The sequence below is a fragment of the Varanus komodoensis genome, unplaced genomic scaffold, assembly GCF_004798865.1.
Source record: "Varanus komodoensis strain SLA01 unplaced genomic scaffold, ASM479886v1 scaffold6_2, whole genome shotgun sequence".
Taxonomy (NCBI): Eukaryota; Metazoa; Chordata; class Lepidosauria; order Squamata; family Varanidae; genus Varanus; species Varanus komodoensis.
The window spans coordinates 11138949-11162659 of record NW_025336346.1 but is presented as its reverse complement, the minus strand read 5'-3'; the positions used below and the strand labels follow the sequence as shown (position 1 = coordinate 11162659).

At 43.5% G+C, this 23711-nt stretch overlaps 1 protein-coding gene across 1 annotated transcript in view; it reads left to right on the top strand.

The window, feature by feature from the left end:
- Window positions 1-23295, top strand: part of EFCC1 (EF-hand and coiled-coil domain containing 1) — a 105457-nt gene extending 82162 nt beyond the window's left edge. Inside the window, exons 7-8 of the mRNA XM_044451510.1 lie at window positions 14293-14362; window positions 23024-23295. Coding sequence (XP_044307445.1) covers window positions 14293-14362; window positions 23024-23157 — 204 coding nt within the window. The 3' untranslated portion in view covers window positions 23158-23295. The remainder of the gene's footprint in view (window positions 1-14292; window positions 14363-23023) is intronic.
- The last annotated feature ends 416 nt before the right edge of the window (window positions 23296-23711 follow it).

The window sequence follows — 23711 nt, the reverse complement described above, 5'->3', positions numbered from 1 at the left end:
ATTTTATGGTTGGAATGTGTTTAGACTGGTCAGAAAGGTTGAGCAGTGCTGAAACATCTACTCAAGAAGGCTTTTTCAATATCACTTTATTTTCCATGGAACTCTACCTGTATAATTGGGGTTAAGGGTGTGCACCAGTGTAGGGTTAGAGTTTGAAAAACGAGATGTCATTGCCTCGTTTTGATTGTTGGAACGTGTTTAGAATGGGCAGATAGCATGAGCTGTGCGGAAAAAACTAGTCTCGAAGGCTTTTTCAAAATTGCCCTCTTTTCAGTGGAAATTTCCCCTATATTAGCGTTAGGTGTATGCACTAGCATAGAGTCAGGGTTAGAAAAACGAGGTGTCATGCCATCCTTTTTATGGTTGGAACATGTTTCGAATGGGCAGAAAGTCTGAGCAGTGCTGAAAATCACATTTTTTTCAGTGGAACTTTACCCCTTAATTAGGGTTTGGGGTGTGTACCAGGGTAGGGTATTTTAAGGCTGGATATTTTAAGGTGTAAGTTAAACCTTTTGGATACAAATGAGCTTACTGAACAAATGGAATTGACCAAACAGAATTTCTTCGAAAATGATAATAAACCAGGGAGATGGTTAGCACATAAAGTTAAGAAAGAAAAAGAGATTGATCATGAAATTGAAAGACAGAGTAGGACAGCTACATTCACATAGTGCACAAATCAAGAAAATAGTGGAAGACTTTTTTTGCAAAGCTTTATCAGAAGGAGGAGATTTCAATCGAGAAAGTTAAAAAATATTTTCAAAAGGAAAAGTTACCAAAACTACCAGAGAAATATCAAAATTTATTAAACCAAGAAGTCACAATCATGGAAGTAATAGAAGCAATCAAGCGACAACAGAATGACAAAACTCCTGGCCCAGATGGACTATCAGCCAAGTTTTACAAATCTTTCAAAGCAATTTTTGCTACACTCTTAAAAGACATATGTAATGAAGCTTTGTTAAATGCTAAGATACTGACTACTTGGGCCGAGGCAAATATCACATTAATACCGAAAGAAGATATGGATGTAGCACAGATTCAAAATTACCAACCTATATCACTATTAAATGTGGATTACAAAATTTTTGCTTCCATACTTGCACAAAGATTAAAGAAGTTATTAATAGACTTTATCCATCCAGACCAGAATGGCTTTTTGCCAAAAAGACAAATGAAGAATAACCTGAGACCTATCTTGGATATTTTAGAGTATTATGAGATACATACCGAAAAACCAATGGCCTTATTGTTTTTAGACGCCCAAAAACCCTTTGATAATGTTAATTGGCAGTTTATGAGACAACAGATGATTCAAATGGAGTTTGGTGAAAGATTTATGAATGCGATATCAAGTATTTATCAAAAGCAATCGGACAGGATCTTAATTAATGGAGACCTTTCAAACCCTATAGAGATTCAAAAGGGCACAAGATAAGGATGTCCTCTGTCACCCTCTTGTTCATTATGATTTTAGAGGTACTGAATAGATGTGTTAGGGATGACGATGACATCAAAGGAACTAGAATTAGGGATGAAAGTTATAAATTGCAAGCGTTTGCGTATGATCTGGTTTTTATAATGGAGGAGCCTTTTCAACAATGCCCAATCTTCTACAATGGATTGAAGAATATGGTGAAGTTACGGGATTGAAAATAAATAGAGAAAAAATGAAATTGTTAGTTAAAAACGTTATGCGAGAACAAAAAGAAAGACTCCGGGAACAAGTAGACTTGCAGATTGTTAAAAAGGTTAAATACTTGGGAATCTCTCTTACAGCTAAATGTACTACCTTGAAAGAAGATAATTATGATAAAGTATTGAAGGATATTAAGGGCTTTTTGGAAAAATGCGCCAATTTACAATTATCTTTGATGGGAAGAATAGCACTTGTCAAAATGAATATATTACCTAAACTTTTGTTTCTGTTTCAAATGATTCCCGTAAAAATTGATAAAAAATTCTTTGAGGACTTAAACTTTCATATCTCGAGATTTAGCTGGAGAAAAAAGAAACCAAGGATTAAATTAAAAATGCTTCAGGAAGCTAAAAGGAATGGAGGTTTTGCTCTTCTTGATTGGATGTTGTATTATCAAGCGTCTGTTTTAACTTGGCTAAAAGAATGGGTAACGTTGCGATATAAGAGAATTTTGTATCTTGAAGGTCATGACTTGCAGATGGGATGGCATGCTTATATGTGGTATGAAAAAGCTAAGTCACATGGGTTCTTCCTGCATCATTTTATTAGAAGATCTTTAATGTCAGTGTGGGAAAAACTAAAGTTAAAACTGTATAATAAATTACCAAGATGGCTTTCACCTATGGAAGCTTTTGTATATCCAAATGTATTGAACTTTGAAAAGATCATAAGATATGGTGATATCCTGGATAAGGATGGTGGCCTGAAACTGGAGCAAGAAATACAAGAACGGGGACTTAATATTTCCTGGTGGTATAAGGTGCAGATGCAATCAAGATATGCCAAGGATTGTAAAACATGGGGGTTCTACAGAGACCTAACAGAATTTGATCAAGTGATGCTTAAAACAGATGAGAAAATTATTAAAAGACTGTATGATTCTTTACTTGACAGGAAAATGGAAGGAGAACATGTTAAGGAAACTATGATAATATGGGCACAAAACTTTGGATTTAATGTTGAACTAGAAAAGTGGCAAAAACTATGGGAAAGAAACATTAAAGTAACTTTAGCAACTTCATATAAAGAAAACTTATATAAAATGTTCTATAGATGGTATTTGTCACCAAGTCAAGTAGCTAAGATGTTTCCAAATATGTCAACTAGATGTTGGAAATGTAAACATAAAGTGGGTACTTTTTATCATATGTGGTGGACTTGTGACAACGCAAAAAAGTACTGGATTAAAATACATAGATGGATGGAGGAAATATTACAAAAACTCTTTGCTTTTAAACCCGAAGTTTTCTTGTTAGGCATTATACCGGAAGATGTTAACAGACAGGAAATCTATTTGATGTTGCATCTAATTACAGCAGCAAGGATTGCATTTGCTCAGTATTGGAAAAGTGAGGAGCTGCCCACCGATGGATTGATTGTAAGAAAGATCTTGGACTGTGCACAAATGGATAGACTGACTTTATCATTGAAGGAGAAAGAGGATACTGATTTCTATCAAACTTGGGACTCTTTTTATAATTGGCTGGAGAAACGGGACTTGGCGTAAATTTAGAGATGTTTTTCAAACTATGATAAATTAATTGGAATTTGATATTAGAATGTTAAAAAATATGTAGTAGGAGGTTGACCCAGTGAGTCCAATGTTTGTGATGTTTGATTTTTTTTTTTTTTTGGTGTTTAAAAATTTTAATAAAATATTAAAAAAAAGAATGGGCAGAAAGGTTGAGCAGTGCAGAAAAAGCGACTCTAGGAAGGCTTTTTCAAAATTGCCCTCTTTTCAATGGAAATTTCCTCATATTAGGGTTAGGGGTATGCACTGGTGTAGGTTAGAAAAACGAGGTGTTATGGCATCATTAAGATGGTTGGAACATGTTTAGAATGGGCAGCAAGGTTGAGCACTGCAGAAAAAGCTACTCTAGAAAGGCTTTTTCAAAATTGCATTATTTTCAGTAGAAGTTTACCTCTTTATTAGGGTCAGGGTGTGCACCAGGATAGGATTAGGGTTAGAAAAATGGGGTGTCCTGGCATGATGTTGATGGTTGGAATGTATTTAGAATGGGCAGATTGTATGAGCTGTGCAGAAAAAGCCATTCTACAAAGACTTTGCCAAAATCACATTATTTTTAATGTAACTCTATCCCTATATTAGTGTTTGGAGCGTACACCGGGGTAGGTTTAGGGTTACAAAAACGAGCTGTCCTGGCATGATTTTCATGGTTGTAATGTGTTTAGAATAGGCAGGATGGATGAACAGTGCAGAAAAAACTACTCAAGGAAGGTTTTTTTCAAAATTGTATCATTTTCAATTGGACTCTATCCCTATATTAGAATTGTGGATGTGCACCAGGGTAGGGTTTGGGTTAGAAAAATGAGGTTTCCTGGCCTGATGTTGAAAGTTGGAATTTGTTTAGAATGGGCAGAAAGGATGAACTGTGCAGAAAAAGCTCATCCCATTATTTTCAATGGAACTTTACCCCTTAATTTGTCATAGGGGTGTGCACCACGGTTTGGTTATGCTTAGAAAAATGAGGTGCCCTGGCATTATGTTGATGTTTGGGATGTTTTTAGAATGCACAGGAAGAATCAGCTGTGCAGAAAAAGCTACTCAAGGAAGGCTTTTCAGAATCGCATTATTTTCAATGGAACTCTACTCCTATATTAGGGTTGGCGGTTTGCACCAGGGTTTGGTTAGATTATTGGTGGTCAACATATGGCACGTGTGCCACAACTTGCACGCAGACCCCTCTGTGTGGGCATTTGAGCCAAGTTGCGCCACCATCCCCCCAGTAGCCGAGTGTTGTAGTGCAGCATTTTTTGGGGCCATGCGCCTTCTCGGAACGAGTCACAGCGCCAGGCAGTGATGTCACGAGCTGTGACTCATCCCTGCTTTGGCACGGCCACTCAGTGCTCTGCCAAGGATATTTAGATATTTGCTTGGACTGGCTGTGATGGGTTTTTTTTCTAAACTAAAACCTCAGTTTTCCGTTTTTATTGTTGTGTTGGCAATTTGCAGTAAGTGGGTTTTGGGTTGCAGTTTGGGCACTCGCTCTCTAAAAGTTTTGCCTTCACTGGTCTATATCACCATCTCATACTGGAACGCATAGAAGCTGGTTTCACACTGAGCGAGGTGGATTCCTCCACCTTGCACCCTCCAGCTGTTTTGGACTGCCATTCTCACAGCTCCCCTGCTGATTGCAAATGATGGGGGCTGCATCCCGACTCATCAGGAGGGTGTCAGTCTGGGGAAGGCTGGGCTAATCAGAGGAACTGAGCTTTCAGGGATGCTAACCTGCTACCACCTTAAATGTTTAGGGCTTTGTCAGCAAATGCAGTGTCCTTCTTAGAGGTACTCAGATGGTTCATAGATTATTTCACTGTTTACTCAGATAACACTTGCTCTCCAGGGTGCTGAACTGGCTGTGTGGTTACTAAATATTGATTAGGGTAATATTTGCTTACTGCAACAGGCAATTTGGAAGAGAGTGCAGGTTCTCCTTTTCCCTAGAATAATGAATATGTACCTGACTTCAGTATGAATTGCTAAAGGGACACAGACACTCAGACAGAAATGAAATACTTCACCTGAGCATTTTTCTAGCCATAGGATACCTTGGCAAGACAACACAAAACCCTTCTCCTCAGTGACTACCTTTTCGCTTTACTCCAGTCCAAAAGTGGGAGTGGGTTGTCGTCCTATGGATCAGTACCTTACTAAAGAAGACAAAAAGCAAAAAGTAGGGATAAATAGTAATTCCTCCCAATGGAGGGATGTAAAAAATGGGGTCCCACAGTGTTCTGTATTAGAACCAATGCTTTTCAGCCTATTCATAAATTAACTGGAAATAGGAGTAAGTAGTGAAGTGGCCAAATTTGCTGATGACTTCAAACTGTTTAGGGTGGTTATAACCAAAAGGGATTGTGAATAGTTTCAAAGGGATCTCTCTCAGCGGGGAGAATGGGCCTCAGAATGGAAAATGCAGTTCAGAATATGCAAGTATAAATTAATGCATCAGATGCATGTTGATGGGATCTGACTACCAGTGACTGAACAAGAATGGAATCTCAGGGAAGTGGTGGGCAGCTGGATGAACGTGCTCGTCTAGTGCTCAGCTGATGTGAGGAAGGCAGGCTCAATGTGAGGCATAATTAGGAATGGAATAAAAAATAAAACTGCCAGGGTAAAGAAATCTTACATGACTCTTTAGTGTGGTCATACTTAGAATATTGTATATAGTTCTGGTCACCACACCTGAAAAAGAGCATTACTGAGTTGGAAAAAGTGCAGAGCAGGGAACCAAAATTATAAAGGGGGTGAAGCAAGTCCCCATGAGGGATAGTTACAACAACTGGAATTGCTTAGCTAACAAAAATTAGTATGGGGAGACATGATAGTTGTGTTTACAGTTGTGTTTATGAATGGTGTGGAGAAACTGGAGAGGAGGACATTGTTTTCTTTCTCCTGTAATACTAGAACCTGGGGTCATCTCATGAAGAGGACAGCTGGGATATTCAGGACAGATAAAAGGAAGTACTTCTTCACACAGCACATACTATATCAACATTATAGTAATTGATAACCATTTCTTTCATGAATTTGTCTAATCTCTTTTAAACTGATCCAATTTGGTGGCTTTCACTACATCTTATGAAAATGAATTCCATAGTTTATACACTGTGTGAAGAAGTACTTCCTTATGTCTATTTCCTGCCAATCAGGTTCACAGGATGATCCTTGCTGGGGTCTAGTATTATGAGAGAGGGAAAAAAATGTATATTTATCCACTTTTTCCACACTTTGCATAATTTTATATTTCTCTGTCATGTCTCCCCTTACCCTTTTTTCAAGCTACCCATTCCCACTAGTTGCAGGTTTTCCTCATAGCGGAATTGCTCCAACCTGTAAATCATTGTAGTTTTCTGTACCTTTTCCAACCCTGCAATATCCTTTTTTTAAGGTGTGGTGACAAAAACTACACAGTATTATGTGTGTGGTCACCCCATATGAGAAGAATACCAAACTTGACAATTTTATCTCAAATTCCTATCCTACTTATATCCAATGCGGCATTTGCCCTTTTCACAACACTGGGGATCATTTTCATGTAGTGACCTCCACAACTCCAATATTTCTTGCTTGGTCAGTTACCACATCTCAGATCCTTTCCGTTTATATGTGAGCGTGGGATTTTCCCCTCAACATGCATCACTTCACTTTCCTTCATTGAACCACATTTGCTATTTCAATGCCCATTCTCTCAGTTTGGATACATCTCTCAATTCTGGAGTTCCTCACAGTCTCTTTTTGTTTAATCTTCCCAAATAGTTTGGTGTCATCAGCAAGCCTGGCCACTTTACTGCTCACTCCTAATTCCAGATCATTTATGAATACGTTGAGAAGCTTTGGTCCTGGTACAGATTCCTGTGGGATACCATTGTTTTTGTCCTCCACTGGGAGAAATTGCCATTTATTATGATTCTTTCTGCTCTTTTAGCCAATTACTCGTGTATAAGATGAGTTTTTCTCTTACTCTTGCTGTTGCAAGTAGAGGGTTAATAAGGTAGAGGGTTGTTAAGAGGTTAATAACTCCTTAATTGTTTCTTGAATAGCATTTCCTAGTTGCCCCAACCGGTTGACTTTTCATGACAGGTGATGGAAGGCTTTAATTATTGGTTTTAACATGTTTTCTTTATTTTTTAAAATTGAAAAATACCACTTTCCACTATTAAGAAAAGGAAAGAAAGACAGGAAACCATCTGTTAAATTCCTTCCTCCAATGGGAATAGAAAGTAATATTGAAGCTAAAGAGGGGCTATTCCCCTCATTCCTGTTCTGCCCAACAAGCATTTCAGGAAGCAACATAAGGGGAAAAAAACAAAAGGAAGCTTTTAATTAACATGTTCTAGAATTATACTGAATGGGATCAACCTGAATATTTTTAGGAAGATCATAGTTGTGAGGAAGGGTTTTGCTGGGTAATAGAAGTGCTTATGTGAAACCTTCAATTCAATTCTACTTCCAAGACTCCAAAGTAAAAGCAATACAGGCTTTGGTTCTCTTGTTTCAGCCATTCAAATATAGGCAAAAAACTAGAGCAAAGACAAATTATTGCTGGCATTTAACAAATCTTTTATCATTGCTGCTTGTGATTCAGGCTCGTATTGGTAATGCCAGGTCATGTTCTTATGTTATTTGTGTCCTGAAATTTTCCAAAGGAAGAGAAATATCCAGAAAAAGAAAGAAAAGGGATCTAGTAAGGAAACAGATGAAGGGAAATACTTTTTCACACACCACACAGCTTCTGCAATGATGGAATTCACTTCCATGAGAGGCAGTGCCAGCCATCAATTTGGATGACTTTAAAGGGGAATTGGACAAATTCATAAGGAGAAAGCTATCGGTGGCCACTAGTCCTGATGGCTGTAGGTGATCTCCAGTGTCTGGGGGAGGTTGCTGGGGAGCATGGGAGAGAGGGCATGTTTGCACTCTAGTTCTGCTTGTGGGTTTCCCATGGGCAGCTGGTTGGCCACTGCACAAACAGAATGCTGGATTTGGTGGACCCTTGTTCTGATCCAATACAGCTGTTCCTAGGGTGATCATACTGGAAAATGAAAAAATGGGGGGGAAAGACAGTGTTGTCCCAACTGAGCATTTCTGGGTCCATCCTGAAGAATGCTACTCTTTGATTAATCCTTTAAATGAATGGGACTTTCACCCATAAAAGCAATGTTAAAATAAACGTTGCACACTGAATTCGTAAAAATAATCTCCTAGATTCAGTTGAGCTAAATCTTTAATATTTATGAAGGAAATCTCTATGTTGGTGACTTGAAGAATTTTTTGGAGCCGCCTGGGTGAAAGCAGGTATTGGTGAGACTTTGAAAACAATGAAAATTCTTGACTGTGCTCCTAAAATAAAGAGATGACCGGTTCTTAAGTACATACTTAACTTGATCGTGCATGTAGTTCCACTGAACCTAATGTGTGTGCCAGCATTTTCTCCTCTGCTTAATGACATGTTCAAAGCAATCAAAAGTGTTTCACAGGAGTGCAGCTAAGTGTGGTTGATAAGGGCTTTGTAAGGCAGTAATGGCCAAATGAGAATGAAAAACTCCAATTGGTATCTTGAGTTTATTACTGCTACAACAAGGCACACAGGTGCAACAGAAACTATAATACAGAATTACTGGTAGAAGAGGACGATTCTTGCTGTACAGCTTCTTTCTGAAATGATGCATGAATGTACATTGTACATTCAGAGTGACAATGTCTAAAATCCCCAGATAATCCTGGCTACATTAAGTAGTCCATCAATGCCAGTTAATTAAACTTAGCAAAATTAACTGTCAAAAGCAGGCTTCTGGGGCATTTCCTACTGATTAAGGAGGAGGAGTTAGGCTTCACTTCTGTGCTCCAGCTCTTTTCATGTCATCTGTCGTTGTCCAGATGAGAGGCCCATTACTAGGGGAACTGCTGCCAAAGGAGGAGGAGGCTGGATTGCTGAAGATGGAGTTGCAGCTGTTGGAGACAGAGAGAGTAAGGTTGTCTCTGGTGGGAAAAAAGCTCTTGGATGTTTTGCAACTACTTCAGCAACTTCGGGACCTGGTATGGCAAGAAAGCAGTGTGAGCGGCAGCAAGTTTTGATGCAGAGCCCTCCATAGTAATGGACTGCTTTTGTAGCTTTTTATAAGGTCCTTGTTGTCATGTTGGGTTTGCCACAGGAAACCTTGGCTGTAAGTGGCTGCATTAGAAAAGGAAAGCCAAAAGATCCAGACGGATGACTTCTCATCAGAGACAGACAGGCTCCCCGTGCTCCCTAGGAGGGATTGTTTCGGAGGAGTCTCAACCTGTTCCCCAGTGCAGTACCGTGCAGTGCCCACCAGGGTTGGTGCAAACACTTTCGCACTCTGTCCCTCTCGTGCCTCTCGTGCTCCCTCGTCCCTCTCGTGCTCCACCCAGCCCTGCAAAGTGAGCTGAGCTAGGAAGAAGTGGAGGAAGTCTGAGAAAGCTTGTGGACAGCTGGTTGCACAGCCGGCAACCTTCCCCATCAGGAGTTGCCGCTGGATGTGAAAAGGGGGCACTGTGCGTGGGTGCCCCAGCCGCCGTTTCCAGGGACCGTCCTTCTTCCCCACTTGCCGCTGCCAGCAGTGGCATGTGCACGAAAGAGGTGCTCCAGGAGGGTGTGCCAGCCCTGCTTCCTGGAAGCCAGCCGCACTCCCTGCTGCTGCTGCTGCTGCCACCACCACTGGCACCACTGTGTGGGGGAAAGGGGCACTGCTTGCACAGAGTGTGGGGCTCAATTCCTGGCCCCTGAATGCTGGGTCCACTCACCAGGAACTCGACCCTGAGCTGCTGCAAAGCGACTGGAGACCAGGGAGCCAGCCCAGGGAATCCAGTGGATTCTCACCCCCAAACAGATTCTCACACATCCCAAGCTGTGAGACTACAGCTGTATGCACTGGGCTTGTGTGAAAAACTGAGGCATCAGTCCCTGGTTAGTGCCTTTTGTCTTCCATAAAGTCTCCAGGTGGCCTTGAGCAAGACACTCTCTTCAGCCTCAGGACCTCCATCTGCACTGCAGGACTTAATAGTATGGTCTTAACTCACAGGGTGTTGTAGGATTCCCACTAAATGATGCAGGGGAAACACTTGAAAGTACTGTTCGTGGATTATTTTGATCATTTATATACCACCTTTCTACTGATGCCACCAAGGCAATGTTCAACATTTCTCGCTAAAGTGCGGAAACCATATTAAACTTTAAAACAATATAGTAATGACATTAAAATGACTATAAAAACAATTTGCTGGCACATTTTTGCAAGCAGTCTGTGCAGTTATGGACAGTACTGGAAGCATTTACAAAGTTTATTTTAACGAAGTACAGAAGATGCCATAATGTTTGTTTTCAAAGGTTGCTCTTCCCTTCTTCTGTCCGTCCATCCTTCCTTCTTTATAAGAGATGTTGCTTAGCAATAGTGATGATTTAATTTGGGTACTTAGTGATTATGAAGGTTCTCCTTAAGTATGGTTAAACCAAACGTTTGCTGAAGACGCAGGTCTAGGAAATTGAGTTCTCAGTGAAATAATGAAGAGGAAGGAGAAGTAGCTAGAGGAGGAGTTCGTAGTCTTTTACCCACCCCTTCTTGCCTGCTCTCCCTTCCTTTAAGCTGCCGTTTTCCTACCTGCTGCAAACACTAGCTGTGACTCCCAGGTGTGTACAAAGCATCTGGGGAAGAGAAAAGCAAAAACGAAGCAGTCAGGCAGTTTCCATATCCTTCTGAGATCCCTGCTTTCCCTTTTAAAACACACCAAGCAAAAGGGGGCAGCTTTGCCATGAGCCCTGCCATAATGCCAGGCTTGATGCAGCACCAGTACTCTGCATGCATAATAGATGGGCAGTTGCAGCGGAGAGTCCAGTTGCTGTGGGGAAAGGCTGCTCGCTGTCCTGTTTTCCTATTTCAGCCCTCCCATAAAAGTTTAATAGAGTGTGAAATTGGCTAGTTCAGGTTGTAAACAGCTTCCATTCTAGTCAATTTCATTCCTAAAGGAAACTTTAAAAAGAGAGACAGTGACAGGGAGCGATTTTCCTGCATGTTCTGGGGAACACAGTGCATACCATTCACAGAAAGAAAATTAGGAAAAAGAAAATGCTCTTCAAATGACAGGCTGTTGTGAAATTTAAACAGAGCCTTTTCTGTTTATAAGCTCACATGAATGCCCATGAGGATAAATGGTTATGCAGATATCCTGCAGGGTACCAAAAAACAAAAAGCAAAAACACCACAAAAAACCCCACCTGCAAACATGGCTCCAGGCACAAAGGTGGCTGGGAATGTATAATTCATTTCTCCTGATGTCATGGATATTTTTAAAACTGTTCATCCTAATGGAGCTACTGCTTCTTGGCTCATCTGAGGTATGCTGCAGAATATACCAGGCATGGAATAATAACCACTTCTAATCTAGTTTTTCAAAAAAAAAAATTTTTTTCTCCTCCATTTGCAAAGTATTTACTCATTTTAGAACCATGAGATGTACAAAAATATGAATTCATGGAGCATTATGTTATTAAGACATATCTACCTAGAGGTGACTTGGGCAAACATGAAGCATATTGATTTTATGCTTAGACATCATGGTATAGGAGAGGGAGAGTTTTGGTACAAAGGCTTTTAGGCCATATTTTTGCTGAAAATTTGAGGCCCAAGTCCAGAAGTTAGTTGGGTGGAGATGAGTGATCAAGCAAGGATTCAGAATAGAATCATAACCTGAAGCACTTTGAAGCCTAAAACCCATTGTTATTCAGGCAAAGGCCCAGTCCAAGCAGGAAGCCCTTCCTCTTTCTAAGGGACCAGCAGTGAGCTTAGGTGAACAGGGGCAAACTAGAGCCTGAGGGTGCTTCAGTGCCCAGGGACTTGGTCTGAATCTTGGAATCATAGAAGAGTAGACAGCTGGTTCCACTGTCAAATTGCTCTGACAGTGTAGAAACTTTTCCTGATTATCTAGCCTGAATCTGGGTTGTCGCAGCTTCAATTGATTATTTAGTTCTACTGACTCACTACACAAGATGGCTATAAGCTAAGCCTAGGGTTCCTGGTTCTAGACCTTGTGTCATGCATTCTGGAAACTTTTTAAACCAGTTAGCTTCCGCTGACTTACTCCATTGATTTTAACAGGTTTTAACATGTGCAACTGAACTGGTTAAATAATGCAAGAAAAGCACCCAGAAGCCATTCTAGGTTTTAAAATATCTCCTCCTGCTGCTTTACTCTTCTTTCTCAGGTTTCCTGTCTCTCCTGTCTAGACCTGAACTCTGTTATCATCCAGTACTCAACACAGTGCTTAGTAAAATATTCAGAGCAAATTCCCAAGGGACACAATGTAATCGACTTTAACCCATGCCAAGGAACTGACTCTTTATTACTAACAAACTGATGAAGACAGTTTTAGTAAGCTGATTAATTTCACATACCAGCTAACCAAAAAATATTGCAAATCGCAAGATATATTGTAAGAACCAAGATGTAAAGGGTGGATACATTTTGAATGTTACTTCCATTGCTCATTTATAGGAATTGCAGTAATATTGGTTGAGAAACGAGGCATTAGATGTTAAAAGCCAACATAGGACATGATAAATTGTATACATCACAAATTTACTTGCACTGGATCCAGGAGTCCCTTTTGTTTCCAAGTACATGCAAGACAGTTATTTATTGCAAATGTGACTGGATCTGCTGAATGCTTTATCATCCTAAAATATACCTGGCTCCTGCTGATGGGCCTGGGGAACAAATGTCTGTTCTCCTATGATATTAACACACTTTCCCACGTGACAAGCCTCTGATGCTGTCCATGTGGCACTGCTTACACTTGGGATCAATATAATCCTATGAGGGATCTATTTTTAAAGGTCCTTGACTGATTATGATTGGCAGGAGGTATTGCTGCCTTTGGTGTCAGAATTCTGACATGCCTCTCAATGACTGGTGGTCTGACTGAAAAACATGCCAGCTTAGTAGACAATCCATCAAAGCACCTGCCACACCATTGTGGAAACAGAGCTGTGAACCTTGTATGCTGTCATGTATCCTAGCTCAGGGTGGTGGTAAAAGCTGGTGATGAATAGTATGACTTACAGCACACTGGAAAGAATTTCATGAATGTATATCAAGGTTCTAAGAATCTAGATGGCAAGAAGTCATAAGTAACTTTGTAAGCTTCTGTTCTGTAATATGTAACTGAATGGTACTGTCATCACTTTATAAGAGCAACCACCTCCCACTGATGGATAGGAATATATAAATGCATGAATGTCTAGGGATTTGATCCACCTGGACATCAAAACTACCTCTGTATCCTGCACAATAGCTTATCCCCCGTTCCTCACTTGTGGATACCTTTTACGTCCCTCTTTCATGCATTCCTTCACTTCACTCTATGTTATCTTGGTCTACCTAGATACAAGATGAAAACTTTTCAAAAAATTACTGCCTGAAGCTCCAAAGATCTGTCAAACTACTTGACTGATAATCTCAGTAGAGCACTCCATCCAAACGTAGATGAGGCAAAGATCTTCCCTGTTTCAGAACTGTGTGTGCAAAGAGAGTAGCCCAAAGAGAGTGATGACAATGGTCTGGTTCACACACCACCCCGGTGTGTAGGTTTTATGAGCGTAATGTGTTGAAGAGAAAGCACAGGGAAAAGTACATCTCTCTGTATATTATTTATTATTTTACTAGTATGCTTGCATACTGCTTAATATACTAAGAGCGATACGCTTCTTACCTAAAAAAACATTCATTATATCTCTCTGTGATACTAATTTATATCTGTAGATAGCTATCCAGGTGTACATTTGCATCATTGCATAGTTATTATCCCTTGAAACTTCATTTTTGTATTCATCTTTTGTTCAAAGCTTGGCAAAGAAGAATGAATGTCAACCATAAATCCCATTGATGCATTTAGCTTATCCAAGATAACAGCATGCGGTAGCTTCCTGTCAGAAAGAGAGTTGGAGCCTTTCCACTGGGTTGGGAAGCAATTGTTTATGTGCTTCTATTTAGATGCATGCGTATGAGCCTATGCTAAAGTTAAATGTTCCTTAATATTATTTTGTGTTTTAAAGAACATATCTAAGCGTGCCTTGGGGAAAATCTTACTGAGCACTTTGGAATCCTGCTGCGACCCACAACATGGTAAGAAATGGAACCAACCATGGAGAACCTCACTACTAGGTGCTCCTAGCCGGCTGCCTGCAGCAACAACGTGCAAGGGAGCATATTTCTATTGCTGCCGTGGACGGAAAGGACCTTCCATTCCAACGCTGCCCTGGTCCCTGCCTCTGCTACTCGGAAATAGCAATCAATCAAAAGAAGATGGAGTGCTTGGCACTCCTTGGATGAATGGGCAGTTCCAAGGAGCAGAAAAGTAACCTTAGCAGCTGCAGGGGAAAAGAAAGGTTTTAATTGAGCTCAGGAATAGGTCAAAGCACAGCAGCTCATAAAGACTGGCTGCTTTCTGATGTGTGGGTCAGAAAAGGGGCCAGGTAGTGATCTCCAAATGAAGTGGCTAGCTGGTGGGGTGTGAGAAGGGAAAGGTGGGGCCATGGCTGGAAGTCAGGATGCCCTTTGATTCATATTTGTTTCAAAGCACATTCTGCTGGCCTACCATAAATGCAAGATATGGATTTAATACTTCTGTAATTCAGCACATAGGTGAGAGGTAACTGAAGAGAAGCTTGACCAGAAGAATAAATATTGCTGTAATGAGAGAGAGAGAGAAAGAGAGAGAGGGAGAGGGAGAGGGAGAGGGAGAGGGAGAGGGAGAGGGAGAGAGAGAGAGAGAGAGAGAAGTTTACTGAGGCACTTATTCAACCTTATGTCTTCCCTTCTTTTGGAAGTACATATAGATGTATGCATGCTTTATACATAAAATTTTCCTTTAACATTAATTCTCACATCTCACTTACCACTCACTTACTCACTTTATCTTTGGGTGTAGGACCAAAGTCCATGAGATGTTTGCAATGCAGCTTTCCCTTTTAAAGTTTTTTGTTTGTTTTTACAAATAATCAGGAAAGGATCTTTCAGTGGCTCAGATGGGGCATGTTGCATTGTCAAATGAGGTCCCATTATTTTTTTCCCCCTTTTTTTGTAGCAGGGATATGAGAGGCAAAATACATACTCTGCAGCCTGATTTTTCTCCTTTATGCTCCACTATTGAAAGCTTCTTTTATCCTCTCAGTGTAAGGAAAGCAAATGTGGAGGAAGCTGCGTGCTTCACAAAGGAAGTGGGTCAGGTTGATGGAAGCCCCCTCCCTAGGCAGTAACCCCCTGCGCAGAAGCTGCTGTCACAGGAACCTTCCTGACCTGAAGGCTTTGATCAGGTTACTTTGTTTGAGCTGCTGCATTTGCCTTCTTTAAGGGAAACAGACACATCAGTGTATGTAAGAAGTCAGGGCTTTTCATAGGCAAACATAGACAAGATGACAAAGTACAAGATTTGACCTGGAGAATCTAAATGTAAATTATCTGAGGATATCAAAGCAAGCAGAACACTTTTAGCTGAGGAGGAATTGCTCAGATATCTGGCATCTGGATGCTTACAACCCAAAGTCCAAATTATGATGGTTTCAGCAGGAGGCAGATAAAAACAGAAAGGATAACTCTCTTAATTTCCTTGATCTATCTGAACTAAAGAGGAGTATTAAAGTGCTTCATTATTTCATTATAATACCTAGAGAAACTACCATTCTCTTTGTAAAAGTAACCCTGCACAGGCATACTAATACAGCTGGGTATGCTGTCTGGGGATGATAGGAACTATAGGCCAGTATTCCAAGTTTGAGAATGTTGTACTGCAAGATGACACACATGCTCATTATATTTTGTAGTGAAGCATCTGGAAGCTTTTCTCCTGTAGCAAACAACAGCTTTGGATGCAGAGAGAAGGCTTTTATTTATTTATTTATTTATTTATTTAAAACATTTCTATGCCGCCCCATTCGCCGAAGCCTCGGGGCGGCTCACAACATAAATTAAAATATAATAAATTCAAATATACAACAAATTGGCAATATAAAATAAGTCACCCTGGCCAGATAAAATAAGCAAATAATATTAACAATTAAAATGATGTTTAAATAAAAAGGTCTTCGCCTGGTGCCGAAAAACAAATAACGATGGCACCAGGCGGACCTCTCTGCGGAGCGCGTTCCATAGAATGGGCGCCACCGCAGAGAAAGCCCTCCTTCGAGTACCCACCCTCCTAATTTCTTTCACGGAGAGTTCCCGGAGGAGGGCCTCTCCCGCAGATCTCAAGGGGCGGGCGGGCATATATGGACGAAAGCGCTCCTTCAGGTAACCAGGACCCAAGCCGTTAAGGGCTTTATTGGTCATCACCAACACCTTGAATTGGGCCCGGACTTCAATGGGAAGCCAGTGAAGCTGACGGAGGACTGGAGTCATGTGAACATAACGCCCAGTCCCCGTCAGCAACCTGGCAGCTCTATTTTGAACCAATTGAAGTATCCGGACCACCTTCAAGGGTAGCCCCACATAGAGCGTGTTACAAAAGTCAAGGCGGGAAGTCACCAGTGCGTGTGTCACTGTCGCCAGGCAGTCGTACTCCAGGTAGGGGCGCAGCTGATGGATCAGCCGAAGCTGAAGGAAAGCGCTCCTCGCCACTGCTGTCACCTGAGCTTCCGATGAAAGCTCTGGGTCGAAGAACACTCCCAGGCTGCGGACCTTGTCCCTAAGAGGGAGTGCAACCCCATTCAGGACTAAGTTCAATTCACCCTCTCCGAAGCCCAATCCGCCAACCAACAGGACCTCCGTCTTTTCTGGATTGAGCTTCAGTTTATTGGCCCTCATCCAGCCCATTACCTCGGCCAGGCACCGGTTCAGTACAGCCACTGCCTCACCTGGATTGGTGGAAAACGAGAGGTAGAGCTGGGTATCATCAGCGTACTGATGGTTCCGCAGCCCACACTTCCTGATGACCTCTCCCAGCGGTTTCATGTAGATGTTAAACAGCAAAGGGGACAAAATGGACCCCTGCGGTACTCCATGGCATAGTTGCCATGGGGCAGAGCCATAGTCCCCCAGCACCACCTTCTGGAATCGGCCATTGAGGTAGGAGCAGAACCACTACAAAGCAGTGCCTCTGACCCCCAATCCCACTAGCCTATCCAGAAGGATACCATGGTTGATGGTATCGAAAGCCGCTGAAAGGTCCAGGAGAACCAACAGGGACGCACTCCCCCTATCCTTCTCCCTGCACAGGTCATCGTACAGGGCGACCAAGGCAGATTCAGTACCGTACCCGGGTCTGAAGCCGGACTGAAATGGGTCCAGATAATCAGTTTCATCCAAGAGAGCTTGGAGTTGTCCCGCCACCACCCGCTCTAACACCTTGCCCAGAAACGGGATGTTGGCCACTGGTCTATAATTAGTGGCCATCTCTGGATCCAGTGACGCTTTCTTCAGGACCGGTCGGACTACCGCCTCCTTTAAAGGGGCAGGCACCCGACCCTCCCTCAGAGAAGCGTTAACCACTTCCAAGATCCAGATCCCAATCCCATGCTTGGAATTATTTATTAACCAAGACGGACAAGGGTCCAATAGGCAAGTGGTGGGACGTACTCGTCCAAGCACCTTGTCCACATCATTAGGCCGCAATAACTGAAATTCATCCAATAATTCTGGACCAGATGGCAGCATTGGTGTCTCCCCAGAAACCTCTGATTCACTAGTGGTGTCTAGCTCATGACGAATCTGAGCGATTTTCTCCCTGAAATGCATGGCAAAGTCGTCACAGCGGGCCTTTGAGGGTGGAACCAGATTTTTCTTAGGACCTGGACGAACCAGGCCTTGTACCACTCGAAAAAGCTCCGCTGGACGGCATTTTGAGGAGGCAATGGAAATGGAAAAAACCTCTTTTTCGCCGCCCTCACCGCCACAGCATAGGCCCGATAATGGGCTCTCAAGTGTGTTCGGTCAGATTCATCCCGTGATCTCCTCCACCTACGCTCTAGCCGTCTCCCAACCTGCTTCATCGCCCGCAATTCAGGTGTATACCAAGGGGAAGAGCGGGCTCTGCCCGGTGGGAGAGGACGCTTAGGAGCGATCGTGTCCACAGCCCTGGTCATATCCCTGTTCCACAGTTTGACCAGAGCCTCGACAGGAGCACCAGTCTTGTCAGCCGGAAACTCCCCCAGGGCCTTCAGGAATCCATCCGGATCCATCCGGCTCCAGGGGCGGACCCACACAATCGGGTCCGCACCCTTGCAGAGGGAGAGGTCGCTCTCAAGCACAAACCTCACCAGGAAGTGATCTGACCATGACAGGGGAGTCAAACATAAATTCCTCACCCTCAGACCACCCTCTTCCTGCCCCGTCGAGAAAACCAGGTCCAGAGTGTGTCCACGTTCATGGGTCGGGCCGGTGACATGTTCAAACAGCCCCATGGCCATCATGGAGGCCATGAAGTCCTGAGCCGCCCCGGTCAGACCAGTCTTGGCATGGAGATTGAAGTCCCCCAGGACCAACATCCTGGGGGTCCTCAACACCAGGTCCGAGATGATCTCTGTCAGCTCAGGCAGGGAGACAGTTGGGCAGAAGGGTGCACGGTACACCAACAGAATCCCCAATCTGTCTCGGTCGCCCAACACCAAGTAGAGGCACTCCAGCCCTGGTCTCGAAGGGACCAGAAGTCCCGTGAGAGAGATGGAGGCTTGGTAAACCAAAGCGACCCCCCCTCCCCTCCCCTCCCCTCCGGGCGTGAACAGTGCTGAACCAGATACCCAGGTGGGCACATTTGAGAGAGGGCGACATCCCCCCTCTCTCCCACCCAGGTTTCCGTTATGCAAGCCAGGTCGGCCCCCTCATCCACAATCAAGTCATGGATGAGGGAAGATTTATTGTTGACCGACCTGGCATTGAGCAACAGCACCGTCAGGCCCGAGGGGCTGTTGACAAGACTACCTGGAACCCTCTGGCTGGGGGCAGAACCAGAAGGAGGGACAGGTGTCAACCATCTGTCCTTCCTCCTTCTACGTGGACACTTTAAGTCCCCACCGCTATTACATCCATTGCACATGACCACCCCAATGGCGGCGCCCCCGCGCTCCCCAGGAAACACAAACGTTGACATGGCCAGGGACGACTCCATAAAAACAAATTAACACAGATTAAAATACAATAAAATTATAAAAACAATTAAAAAAACTCCCCCTTCCCTCGGCGATGTGCCCCAGTCTGACGGCGGCGGTGGCGGCAGTGACTGCGCAGTGCGGCCCAGCAGAAAAACTGAGCCGCAGACTGCGGCCGATGTCCATAGGGGGAGGGAGCTCCAAGCCCGCCCTGCCCCAGACCGGCACCGGCAGGGGGAGCAGGGAGGGGCGCGGAAACCCATTAGGCAGGAAGATGACAGCATCCTCCTCCACGCCATCGGCAGCGGGCCTAGCTGGCGTACTCCGTGCCCTGGCGTACTCCGTGCCCAGGATGGTCCAACGATGGCCGCAGGAGCGGCGTCAGCTGGCCCCCGGCTCGGCAGTACGCTCCATTCTGGCGGCGGCGGCAGCAACAGTGACAGAGCAGCGCAGCACGGCAGGTGGACCAATTAAAACATAGCCCCTGGCCAGCCCAGCCCCCCGCTCGGCCCCCGAACGGCTCCCAAATGGCAGCGACCGCCCTTTGGCTGTCGCCCTTCGGAGGTGGGCCCCGTCCGGCGCGCTGGTTCTCCCGGGCCGGTGCTTTATGGGTCGCAGGGCCCTCCCCGAGCTCTGCCCTGTCCCGCGCGAGGGAGGTAGGCCGGAGCCGGGTCCTGGGCCGGTGGTCCTGGCCTCTGGGGGGCGGTGTGGCAGCCGGTGGCCGCGGGGGCGTTGCTGCAAAGTGGCGACGCGATGGTCCGGGCGGCGCGGAAGGAGGTGGGCCCCGTCCGGTGCACGCTAGTTATTTTAATGAAGTCTTAACTGATTTAAAACCTGGGAATGAGATCCCGGCTCCGCAGGTGCACGACGGGCACTGCAGCCCAGCTTCGTCTGCAGGTTGATGGGCGTGCTTTGCGGGGGCTCTGCGCTACAGCCCAGGCCGCCGTTGAGGTGCGCTGTCACCATGGCGACGGGGAGCCTTGGCCGGAAGCACGGAGAGGGCCAGGCTGTGCGGGCTGGGGCTCTGGCCGCCACCACCTCCTCCTCCGGCTGCCTTGAGGAGGGCCGGCACCGCGGTTGGTCTGGCGTCACTGGAGCCACTGCTGCTCATGCCGCTGCTATTCCCTCCTGCACCCCTTTTCTGTTTAGCAGAGAGGGTTAAAAATGTTAATACCACTTTACTGCACCAGTAATCAGGCTGAATTACAAGCAATTATTAAACATCTCAAATATCCAAAGGACTTTTTTTCACTGACATTGCACAAGGAGAGGAAAGGAGAGGAATCCCTTTCCCCAGAAATGGGGACCCACCACAGTGGCAAATAACTGGGGAGCAGAAAATTGACCCATGAAAATGTACGTAAAAGAAATTATTATTGAAATTATTATCAAGGGCAACATAAAATGCCAAAACTCTGAAAGCCCTTTTTAAAAATATTACAATTCTGTAAGATACCCCTCAAGCCAGGCAACTAATAGTTGGGAAATAGGTTTTTTTATGAAAGATACAAGAAAGCACTTCACTATTAATCTGGTCATCAAACCAGATTTCCTGAAGACTTTTGATCTCATTTTGAAACTGCTCACTTGCACTGGTAAAAATGGCAACTGTGAGTAAGAGACGGTATTGAAATCCAGGCCATTTTTGTGGCAGTGCTTGAAACGCATAGCATGTTGTTACCCTGCAGGAAGCCAGCCTGAGGCACTTCTTAGTGTCCTGACTATGGTAGAAACACAGCGGCTGCGCTCTGGCCATGGCATTCCTTGCCCCACAGGACTCATTTGGCCCCATCTGCCCATTTGCCACCGTTTGTTAAAGACTGCTCTATTCCAGCAAGCTAAATGAATGCTTTTCACAGTGAAATGCATTTTTACAGCTAAGCCTGGCTCTGTTAATAGGCATTAATTCTGCTGCTAAAAACTGGCTGTTAAAAGTTAACTGGCATTAGTACGCATATTCTGATACAGTTAAGTTGGTACTCCTTTTTTTACTATGCAAACTCTTTTTTATCTAAATACTATTCTGTTGAGTTGAAAGTAATACTAGGCTGCAATCTTATGCACAGTTAATTAGGAGTAAGATCCATTCATCCTAATGGAGCTTACTTCTGAGTAAGCATGCATAAAATTGTACTGTCAAGTAACATGAAAAGAGAGTCAGAGAGAGGGGGAGTGGATGTGGTTGCCTTAATCTGAAAGGGAATGTGGAAAGAGTGTGATAAAAGAGCTGAACCATTATTTATGGCCTTCCATTAGCTAATGAGATGACTTGCTGACTCCAGCTATGTGACTACTGTTGTATTAAATAATGGGAAAAGATAATCTGGCTGTATGCTAACATTTCCAGCTTTCTTGTCAAGCATGCTTTTCTTTTGCTTAGGATAGTTGCCTTAAAAGTATGAATATGATGGAATCCTATCTAAGAAGAGTTCTTAAACAAAGTCCAATATGAGAGTATGCCTTTAATTCAATTTATATGCTTTTGATGATGGAAATTTGTGCATATATCTTGTATTTTCAAGTTTTGTGTTTTAATCTATATTTATGCATCCAGAAATGCCTCCCTGAAGGCAAGGTCTTTGCCTCCACCTAAAATAATACGTTTGACATGTTTATCCTTGGGATTTCTACAGCCTTTCTGCTGATGGTGGGGAAATGCACAGCATAACAATGTCCCACAAAATATAATCGTGAGCTGTACATGAGCTGTTTTTATTGACCGCCCCATATCAGGCTTAAAATGCCATTCTACCTTCATGCAGGTGGTGCGCTTTTTCTTTATATTTTTTCAGTTCAAAAAATGGAAGTAGCAGCAGCAGGGGTTATTTCTGCTCTGCGATGTGAAGAAATGAAGCCCATACATGCCTGCTTTTTTATTTAAACCACTGAATCACAAACTTTTTTCATACCCACCACTGCACATCATGGTCCCGCATCTCTACATTCAGACATAACCTGTTTGACGGCACAAAGCCAATGGCTGCTGTAGAGTAGATTGCCAATGTTCTGTCACTGTGGTGGAAACCAAATATGCTTTTAGGCACCAGATGGGTTTTTACAGCCAAAGTTTACATCTCTGTCTATCCATAGTTTTGGGATATTTTGCTTTAGAGCACCATTTTTCAAAACGCAGCATTTAAGGAAGATGATGTCATGATTAGAGCTTGTGAAGCACAGGAAAGAGCTGAGCTGCTTCATTTTGTTCCATTTTGGTCTGAACGATAATGAAGGCATAGGATGGGCTGTGTCAGATCAGACCAATGCCAGTCTAGTTCAGCGTTCTGTTTCACAGTGGCCAACCAAATGTCCATAAGAGGCACCCAAGTGGGACATGAATGGAATAACACCCCCCCAACTGTGCTCCTGAGTAATTGGCACATAGAGATATCCAGCCTTTGCTACTGGAAGTAATACGCAGCCATTATGATTAACTAGTAGCTATGGATAGCTCTGTGCGGCCTTTGGAAACTGTCCAAGTTGGTGGCTATCTCTACAACTTGAGATAGTAAATGATGCACTATGTGAAGAAGTGCTTCCTTTTGTTCACACATCTTTTCACTTCAAAGTCTGAGTGCATATTTGGCAATTAATCAGAAATGGGTGGCCTTCAAACAAATCTAATAATAAATACATTTTAAAGATGTTTCAATCTTCATGGTCTTGATTCTGCTAACCTGCTAATGCACCATTTTTCTTAATTTTAAAGGAAAACCACGTATTGATGAAGTCTTAGATACCCTCTACCATGAACTGGCTGCCTGTCAACTCATTCAAAGCAAGCCTTCTGAGAAAGCTGCAGGTCACCAGTCCTTGGCTAACCACTTGGTTATCTCCTGTTGAGCAACAGTGCCATCTGCAGTGCATTGTGATTAATGCTACCAAGCAACAACACAAAAGCACAGGGTGCCCTGCCATCCATAAGATATGTCAGCCTCAGCAGCCGGAACAGTTAAAGAAATGACAGAACTATAAAAAGCTGTTCATAGTGAGTCATCCAAATGACCTGTGAAGCCCAGTGTAGTCATCTGGGGCTGACAATGGATCTTGAGCATCTCTCTCTACGACCCGAGGGACATCTTCCTCCTCAGGCTTGTTCCAGGAACCCTCTTCGAGCTGGAGTCCAAATATCAGAGTCCTGGAGCTGGTTGGAGTCCAAATATCAGAGCTTCATACATATGATGCAGAAGGTCTACCTGAGCTCTGCTCCCTCACTCTGAATATTCTTGCCATGTTCTGTATTGCTCTTCTAATTGTGAAGCAAGCCTTAATCGGGAGACTGCTCATTTCTCATGAGAGTTATTTACTCAGTGGCACTTAAACCCCCCATTTATTGATATCACAAGTACTCCACCACTTCATTGCATGAAAAGCATTTTCCAACTAACCTGTAGAAT